This window comes from Carassius auratus, chromosome 31, assembly GCF_003368295.1.
Source record: "Carassius auratus strain Wakin chromosome 31, ASM336829v1, whole genome shotgun sequence".
In the NCBI taxonomy this organism is placed as follows: Eukaryota; Metazoa; Chordata; class Actinopteri; order Cypriniformes; family Cyprinidae; genus Carassius; species Carassius auratus.
In genome coordinates, this window is record NC_039273.1 from 23,029,772 (window position 1) to 23,040,086 (window position 10,315).

At 33.9% G+C, this 10,315-nt stretch overlaps 1 protein-coding gene across 2 annotated transcripts; it reads left to right on the forward strand.

Annotated features, from left to right (window-relative positions):
* The first annotated feature begins 14 nt into the window (after positions 1 to 14).
* odad3 (outer dynein arm docking complex subunit 3) lies at positions 15 to 8,526 on the forward strand. 2 transcript variants are annotated; one of them, XM_026214331.1, is made up of 13 exons: positions 15 to 155; positions 504 to 613; positions 693 to 770; positions 2,107 to 2,277; positions 2,379 to 2,480; positions 2,761 to 2,886; positions 3,019 to 3,141; positions 3,489 to 3,635; positions 4,904 to 5,064; positions 5,187 to 5,343; positions 5,920 to 6,069; positions 6,251 to 6,335; positions 8,247 to 8,526. In XM_026214331.1, exons 1-13 carry the CDS (start codon positions 71 to 73, stop codon positions 8,375 to 8,377), a joined length of 1,626 nt encoding a protein of 541 aa, XP_026070116.1. In that variant the 5' UTR covers positions 15 to 70; the 3' UTR covers positions 8,378 to 8,526. The 2 variants fall into 2 exon arrangements, with proteins under 2 accessions (XP_026070116.1, XP_026070117.1); XM_026214332.1 differs by having other exon boundaries at positions 5,926 to 6,069.
* Positions 8,527 to 10,315: the final 1,789 nt, after the last annotated feature.

Sequence of the window (10,315 nt, forward strand, 5' to 3'; positions counted from 1 at the left end):
GGCTCTTGTGGGCAAGGAGGTAGTGGAGAAAGAAAGCCAATTATAAAATACCGAATTAATAAAGTTCATAATGCCCGGCACGTCTGTCTCAGAGGACATCGAGCCCCCTACCCATGATGAAATGTCGGATCTCCAAAGAAAAATTCATCTTCTGAGTAAGTTTTTATTACGGGTTTAAGCTGAAGCAGTTCATTTACGACGTGATTATTCATTCAGTAATATTGAGGAAGTTGTGGAGTAATAATTACTTCCATTGTTCTATTATTATTTTCTTCATTAATAATTTTTTTTTGCTCGAGGATGTCAGCAGTCAGCTTTTAGTTATTGAGTAAAAAAGTGGTTTTATAACGGTTTGATACATTTGCATTAATTGAATGAAAATGAATCAAAGAGCTCAATAAAATTGTTTACAGAAACTTAATACAGTAAGTTACTACCAAATTCACATTTTGCTCGATGAAGGTTTTTTTGTGTGTGTGTGTCTTTTTTTCACTGTCCTCTAGATGGAGACTATTCGATAGCGCACATTGAAAACTCTCAGTCTGCCAAGAACATAGAAACTATCATGCAGCTGAGACTTGAGAATGCAAACCTGCACAAGAAACAGCCCGAGGTCAGAAAACACACATGAGTAACATTTAAAGTATAGGTCGGACATATGTATTCATTCAAATATTGGTCACGTTGTCCAGGGTGATGAACAAGTTATCAAGGATGTTATTCAAGGCCATGGGATGGAGAAAGAATCATTCAGGAACATGTCTGTGAAGGTGAGGTTAAATTAAAAATTAGATTAAAGGTTAGATGATTTTTCCTTAAAGGAATAGTTCACCCAAAAAGGATATATATATATATATATATATATATATATATATATATATATATATATATATATATATATATATATACAGTACAGACCAAAAGTTTGGAAACATTACTATTTTTTATGTTTTTGAAAGAAGTTTCTTCTGCTCATCAAGCCTGCATTTATTTGATCGAAAAAACAGTAATATTGTGAAATATTATTACAACTTCAAATAATAGTTTTCTATTTGAATATACTTAAAATATATATATATATATATATATATTCCTGTGATGCAAAGCTGAATTTTCAGCATCATTACTCCAGCCTTCAGTGTCACATGTAACATCCAGTCTATCACATAATCATTTAGAAATCATTCTAATATTCTGATTTATTATGAGTGTTGGAAACAGTTCTGCTGTCTAATATATTTGATGAATAAAAGGTTAAAAAGAAATGCATTTATAAAAAAAAAGAAAAGAAAATTCTAATAATATATATTCTAATAATATATTTTCTTTACTATCACTTTTTATCAATTTAACACATCCTTGCTGAATAAAAGTATTGATTTTATTTAAAAAGAAGAAAGGAAAAAAGTAGTGTATATTGTTATTACAAAGATTTTCTTTTTTAAAAACATAGCTTTTTTTTTTCTTTTTTTTCTTTTTTTACTTTTTATTAATCAAAGTATCCTAGAAAAAAGTATCACATGTTCTGAAAAAATATTAAGCAGCAGAACTGTTTCCAGCTTTGATAATGAATCATCATATTAGAATGATTTCTAAAGGATCATGTGATAATGATCCTTAAAATTCAGCTTTGCATCACAGAAATAAATGATAATTTAAAGTATAATAAACTTAAAAACAATTATTTTTTCTGTATTTTTGATCAAATAAATGCAGGCTTGATGAGCAGAAGAAACTTCTTTCAAAAACATAAAAAATAGTAATGTTTCCAAACTTTTGGTCTGTACTGTATATATATATATATATATATACATATATATATATATATATATATATATATATATATATATATATATGCATTTCAAATTATAAATATGTGGAATATTTATAAAACAATAGTTAAATGTTTTTTGGCAGTATATTTATTTCTTTTTTATTATTTATTTAAATAAAAAGTACAAAAAAATATATATATCCAAAGTCGCAAAATTTGATTATTTTAAAGGGGGGTGAATATTGTCTATATCCACTGTATGCATATAATTTGGGTTCCAGAAATTTCTATTAGTCTCTCTTCACTTGTTGAAAGAAATCTTTGTTGTGCAGGCAGCTCAGACGGCGCTGAAGAAGCAGGTGTGTGATAAAATGAAGAAGCACAATGCTATGAAGCACACCACTCAGACACAGATGCTGCGTTTAGAGGACCTGAAGTTCCTAGTACTGAAGCCTCAGAACAGTAGCCCTCTGCCTGACACCCAGAAAGGAGAGGAGGAAAAGGTAGAAATTGTCTTTTTTCCCCCCGTGCATTCTGGACTAACGTTGGTAAATCTTAAAAATATACTTGGCCAGGATATTATTATTGTGTGCTTGTTGTGTAGAAACTGCGCATTCTAGAAAACAGTTTGGAGAAATCACAGCTGAAATACCACGAAGCAGTGCACATAACGCGAGGATACAACAAGCTGAAGGAGCACCTACAGGTATCAGAGCAGTAACAGACACAGCTCAATAAACCCACAGAGCACGATACCTCATATAGGTAATAGGAGAAAAGAAAGCTATTAATTTTGCCATTATTTAAATTATGTTAAAATATCACTTACTGTTTTTACTGTATCTTTGATCAAATAAATGCATTCTTGGTAAGCATAAGAGACTTTTAAAAACAATAAAAAATCTTACCAATCCCAAACCTTTGAAGGTAGTGTATATATTTTGATAAGTGGACATTTCTAATTCTCCTCTGTTGTGTTGCTTCAGGAAGAGAGTCTTACATTTCAACCACAGCTGGACAGGATGGAGACAGAGGTCTATTGGCAGACACAAGTACTCAAAGACCTACAGGTCATGAACAACAACGTTCTCCTCTTCAAGGATACAGCCAAGGTAAAGACAAAGCATTTAATGAATAATTGAAAAATTGAATGAGATAATAAAGCAAGCATATGTGTAAGCATGCAAGGTAAAGGTCATCCAAATAATGCTGATAGGAGTGTGTGTGTGTGTGTGTGTGTCCAGGCTGAGCTCCAGCTTCAGGAGGAGCAGGTGTTCAGAGAGCGCAGAGAAAGAGAAAAAATCCTCTTCCGCTACAAGAAGCAGGCGGAAGAGAGGATGGCTCAGGCAGAGAGGATGAAGAGACGAGTGAGCATCATCTGCTACAATAACATCTGTGGCAACTAGAGTACAGCTAAAAACGCATAAAAATATCTGTCATACTCGTAGAACTTCTCAAGTCAGGTGGACAGGAGACTGGACTTGCAGCTGATTTAAATAGAGCTTGGTGTTAGCATGCTGCTCACAACACACAAATACAAGTTAAAATAGTCTTTAAAAAAAAATAGTTTTTAATTGCTGAATTATACGTTTATATATTTTTTCAACATTTATTTTAGCTTTCTCTTTTTGGCCAAAACTAAGTCTCTTAGATAGTTTTTGTCAAGTTTATCCAACCGTTTTCCCTCCATTCCCCTTCCATCTGTCACATCCAGCCCCAGTGGGCGCCCATGAACCCTGATGAGCTGAGCAGTGAGGCCCCGCGAAGTCCCACCACAGTAGAAGAAGAAGAAGAATCGATCTCTACTTTTGAGGAAGCTTTCCAGCACGCCAAAGAGGCCACTGGAGTCACAGACTCACAGGTGAGGAACGACCGTATTATTAACCCTATGAAGCCTATAGGATCATATTTATTATATTAATTTCTTAGGTCTCGAAATGATCAACATGATCAACACTTTTTTATATTGATTTTAAAGGTGCTGTATGTAGGATTGACACTGAGTGGTTGAACTAGGTATTGCAGTCCAAATTCTAAATGTTGGAGAGGGTATTCAGACTAATCCTCAGACTTGAGGCGCACGCAGGTTGCCAGATTGACGACACCAACAGGAATGAGTGCACTTGACAATGATTGAAATGAAATATGCTGTGTACCCGGGTGCCAAAATAAAACTGGGTAAACTGGCAGTGGGCGAGTTTAACAAACCAAAACAGAGAACGATATTCCGGCCCGGAATGCAGATTTTCAAAGGAAAATAACTGACTGTAGCATTGTTTTTCAGATAAACAAGTATGTTAACTTAGCATGTTACTTAAACATCTGTAAACATATTATGGTATTTTTATGCTTTAGTAGAGTCAAAAACTAACATACAGCACCTTTAATATTTTAAGATGAACACTTACCAGACTGAAACTACTTAAGTGTACTTCCATCCAGCATTTTTTTGTTTTTCAGATAAATCATGTTAAAATGTGGGGTTCAAATATGACCCATCAGGCTTTTGAGTTTGTTTATCTCTCAATCATTATTGTCCTGCATTGCATTATGTTCTTAAACTAAAGAGCATTGATCATTAAACCAAGCATTTAAATAGAATCTTATTAAGATATGTTATTGCGAGAAATAGTGACAGCTAATATTTAGATCATTTTATGTGTTATACTGTTATAAAGATCTCATGGATTTACACTACAAGCTGTTAGAACAACTTCTTAATCTTTGACCATATAAATATCAGGAATGCACCAAATTGCATATTTTTGCTTAGTTTGGGCCTCCAAATAAAATTGAGGTGTTTTTCCTCCTTGAGTATGAACTCCATATTCTCACTATTTCATACTATATAAGCTGTAAAAGCCTGATGTATCAAATATGATACTCATCAAAAACACATCAACAAACTTCTTTTATTTATTTAATATTTTGTCCAAAGCTTCAATAAATTTCTGTTTTTTCTGACTATTATTTCACATGACAGGCTTTACAAGGTTAAACCCATAAAGAGTTATAATTTTTTATTTACCACCATATAATAGTTTTAAATGTATATAGATTAATTTTTTATGTTCAGGTAAAAAGTTCTTGTGGTGAGCAATGTTTATTCATGATATCTCTTTATAACAGGAAATAGTGGACAGGTTTATCTCTCAGGGACAAACACAGGAACATTTGGAGAAGATGAAGGCAGAAAATGAGAGAATGCTGCTTGAACTGAAGGAAGAGAAGAATACATCACAGACTCAGTTTCAGGATGTAAAATACTCACGAGAAACTGAATTCTCAAGGTGAGAGCTGACTTTGTATGCTGGATATGCTATTATTGTGAAGATGTTCTCAATGGCATGAAATAGTAACATAGCTTTATTGTCATCAGTTAGATCTCTAATCGTCTTTTTTGATTCTTCAGTGTCCGACAGATGCTGCAGGACTGTGAACATGACCTGCAGCAGGAGCAGCAGCATTGTGATGCAGCTAAAGATGGCCTGGACAGACTCACACAAGCGCTAAACACTGTCAAAGCAGGAGTACAGCAGCTTAGTGACAAACTACAGCACATACCACTGGTACTAATGAATCTGTTTAATAATAGGAATGTGTGTTTTTTAATAGAACGTTCAATAGAAGAATTTTCAGATTTCCTAGAATTTAAAGGGATCATAACTTTTTTTTAGAACTTGATTTTCTTCCCTGAGGTCCATTTATAAAGTTAGTCAAGGTTTCATGCTCCAATAATAGTTTAATTTGTTTGTAATTTACTGACTGACTAACCTATTCTGCATGTAAAACATACAGTTGCAGTTTAGTCAATGTATTTTTATTCTGGTACAGGAGTTCTGAAAGTTATGTATGTATACTACCATTCAAAAGTTAGGAGTCTGTAAGATTTGTAAAAGTATTTATGAAAGCTCATGAAGGCTGCACACAGTAAAATCTATAATATTATGATATATTTGTATAATTTGCAATTTATTTGTTTTATTACATCCGTTTATAATAATTCACTCTTCACATGATCATTCTAAAATCATGCCCCCTACCCTTTGAACAGCGGTATATTAAGCAAAAATGTTTATCTTTAAGTAATGTATTCATGAAATGTGTGTAACTTATATCTGAGTATTTTACGTTGGTTTTGGTAGATGAAGGATCCAGCACAACGGCTGCCTTTAGACTCAGAAGAACACAAGCTGCAGCTGATGTCTGAGGCTGAGCAGAAACTGATGCTGCTAAAGGAGGAACTACAAGGCAAAGATCTGGCAACCATCATGAAGGAGTTGGAGGAAGAAGAGGTAAGGAACAATGATTAGTCATGTTGGTGTAATTATATTTTGGTTTGTTGAAGATGTGTTACTGGTGAAACATATTATTATGTTACTTAAACTCTTTTGTTTACTCTTTTGTGTCATATTTGATTTTATTGTTAATAACCTTTACTGATATTTTACTGTTGTTTTTTATGCCCCCCTGCAGTTCCATGCCAGAATAGCAGGGAAACTACCAAAGAGCAACACTCGCATTCAGCTGCCTGAGGCCCAGAAACAGGACTTTTCTGATGGTGAGATACTACTACATATTTCCATGCATAGCATCCCATTTCTGCCATAAAAAAAATAAAAATAATGCTTAAAGTCATAATGTTATAAATATTACATAAAAAGTCAAAATTATGAAATGCTTATAATTATGAGATAAAATGACAAAAATATTAGATTCAAATAAAAAATTATTAGATTTAAATGAGATCTTTACTTTTATGTCATATCTACAGTTTATCTTATAATCTTAACTTTTTTGTCATAGTTATTATCATATCATAACTTTTGATTTTTTTGTCATAATTATGACTTTTTATCTTAACATTTTGAACTTTTATGTCATAATTAGGATTTATTAAAGCATATGGAATGAACTTCAATACATATCTCTATATTTCTGAATTTAAATCTTGATATTTTGTGGGGATGAAGCCACAAATGCCAGAGTGATTTCTTGATATTATACTGTAAAAAAAAAAAAAACACACACACATTAAAAGAAAGAAAACAGTGTCAATATTTAAAGGGAATGTTCACCCAAAAATGAAATTTCTTTCATTAATCACTCACCCTCATGTCTTTCCAAAGCCGTAAAGACCTTCTTGCATCTTCAGAACAAAATTAAGATGTTTTTGATGAAATATGAGAGCTTTCTAATCCTCCCTAGATAGCAATGCAACTACCAAATTCAAGAGCCAGAAAGGTATTAAGGACATCATTAAAATAGTCCATGTGACATTCATGAGAGTACCATGGTGTATGTGTGTGGTGCTGCTGACGCAGGAGCCGGCGTTCTGACATAGAACGTGCATGCAGACAGAGCATCTTGTTTACAAGCTGAGGAATGCACATGCATGCGCATGGTATTCTGTTGAATAGCAGCAGAGACTGACATGGTTAATAAATGGCTATTTTAGTTTTTTTTTTTGCACACAAAAAGTATTCTGGTAGCTTAACCTCTTAACTGTCACGGTCACCCATCCCCTCTGTGGGACGTCTAAGTTTACTTCACTATATTACAATTAAATCCTAATCTAATCATGACAAACTATATATTGTTGGAAAGGTCTAAGACTCATAAATAAATAGATATTTTGAGGTTAATAAAATTAAGATTGAACCAGTGATGTCACATGGACTATTTTATCAATGTTCTTACTACCTTTCTGGCCGTTGAACGTGGTTGTTGCACTGCATATACAGGGTCATAAAGCTCTCTGATTTCATCCAAAACATCTTAATTTGTGTTCTGAAGATGAAAAGAGGCTTTACAGGTTTGGAACGATATTAGGGTGAGTAATTAATGACAGAATTTTCATTTTCATTTATATTCATATGTATTAATTTACTTTTTTTTTTTTTACCCTAGATTTTGTACTTTTGAAAATATTTAAGATCACGTGTATTCAAAGTGTAGGGGATATCTTTACTTAGTTATACCACATGACGAGCCACATACTGTACATTCCAATTTTTCTTTGAAGATTGTACATTTTCTAAACCATATTAAACCAACATGGATACAAAGATTACACGCATCTACAAAATTAACACACTGTTTGTGTTTAAAGCTGTTTGTGTATCTTAGACTCTCTTATTTGCACCAGTGATCACTGCTACATGAACCTGAAAAACTCTTGACCAGGCATGGCCATGTGTTTTTTGCTCCTCTTATTAAGATGTTCTCCTGTGCTCTCTTGAGCTAGTACTTTCTTCTGTCTGAACACTCTGTTGCACTTAAAAGCTCACCCTTCTGGTGTTCAGAACGTTGGTTGATTTAAGACTTTGGGATTCAGTTCACCTTCATGTGTGATTGCGTGTGTTTACTAAGAATGCTGTAGATCCATATGTACAAGAAACAATAACAGAACAAATTTAGCAAAGTAAGGTGACACATATATTACACACCTGCATGTCTTTTCTCTCAACAGATGAGGAGGACAGCGGCGTTGATGACGGTGATGTCACCAACCGTTTCACACTGAAACACCAGTCGCAGTCAATCATTGATGCAAACACCAGAAGGAAGACTCGCATCAAAAAGAGGAAAGGCCAACTCTGATCTGATCCAGTCACAGGAGAGTTATTAAACATCTGACAGAGTTTAAAACATGATCAGCTGTAGCCACACATTTCCTAAAGGCTTTATCTCCATTCAACATGTCTGTGAATTCACGTTTAAGAAAATAAATGAATTACTGAGCTGATAAATTTATTAGTTTCTGGAGTTGTTTGTGCGCATTATTACTTGCATGCCTGAGGACACATGACTCTATCATGACACCTGTTGAAGATCTCAGTTCTCATGACCAATGACACCTGTGTGAAGATAAGACATTATCTCCATCTCGGCACAGAATTTGAAAAATGTCCTGTGGATCCCTCCGCTGATTTGTTTTTCAGTGGTATTTCAAATGTTACAAATGATTCAAATAATTGCTGTGCCTTTGAACTTTTTATTCATTAAAGAATCTTTGGAAAAAATTTATTGGTTTCCACAAAAATATTAAGAAGAGCAAATGTTTTCAACATTTCTAAATAATAAGAAATGTTTCTGCACTTTGTTCATTAGGGGTCACGATGAACTCTGTAGCATCAGGGTTGCATTTAACATTTGCAGAAAAAATTGTCCTCCTTTTAAAACCAAATTCCTTATGAGAATTGTTTCATAACACATGATCACAGACATACTTTACATAGGATTCTTATCATAAAAATTCTTGTTGCATATTCTGCATTATGACATTTCCTTGTATATGTTCAATGTCTATATCATTTACCCTTCCTGACCTTGTTATATAAGACTCTGGAGGCACTGAAGCAGATAATAGCATACACTGCTGACCAGTGCACCAGGGGTTGAAAGGGGGTGTGTGTTTCATAAGGCCTCGCTGCCATTTGCACTGAAATATGCACTTAGAGATAATAAAGTTACAATCTACAGTTCCTTTCTGTGCATGCCATGGTTTTATCATCCCCATTGTGACTCTATTTCTGGCTACTGTAATTGTCAGCATTAACGGATCTTCATGAAATCATGGCTGAGAAAACTTTATTTCTGATTTGGCTGTCAGTCAGTAAATAGTAGGGTTACATAATTTGAATGTGAAAAGTTGCAGAGGAATCACAGGCTAGTTAGTGTAATGTAGTCATTTATAATTGTCATGTATTCATAATGATAGTTTTGATGATACATCTGCATGAACCACACATTATAGACTCTTACACAAAAATGTGTCTGTGTGCCATTTATCTAAACAAATATTTTTGGTAATGCAACATTCCACAGATTTGGGGATACTTTTGTGGCCTAGAACTTAAAAAAGCAATGAAGGAATTATGTAACATAAAACTGACTTGACAAGTACCTTGATTTTTTACTTTAAATTTTACAGTTAAATTAGCTCAGAGCCATTATGAATACAGTATATGAATACATTGTATTGTAATAGTCTGAATCATACACTTAATGAGCAACTATGACATTATTTCTGCTTTTTTAAAACCTCTTGCAGTCTGGCAGCCACCCGAGGTTCACATACGTGCACAACCACACGACTTCATGGGCGTCAAAGTTTTATTGTTTCCAAGTAAACTTTAAAAAAGCAGTGAGCATTGCTTACAGGAAGAGAAGAGTGCTTCAAAAATAAGTTACACTGTGGAGGCGGTGTGGCTTGTAAGTCTGAAAAGGGAGGCCTGTTTCTTTGTTTACAATGGTGAGATCTACACGTGTTTGAAACTGAACGATGTTATGTCAGTTATTATTAAGTGTCGTTCAGAGCAGTTAGAAAATCTTTATGTTTTAATAGAAACACCCAAATTCTGTGTTGTGATATTAGGTCCGTAGTGCCCTTTGGAGTAAACACCCATCTTTTTCTTCTCTGTGTTTTTAGTATCATTTATTTAACGTTTTATATGCTTCATGTTGTGCACTTTTACTAGTTTAGGCTTTTCACATCACAGTTCCTACAGACGAACATACATGGACACTGAACTGTAC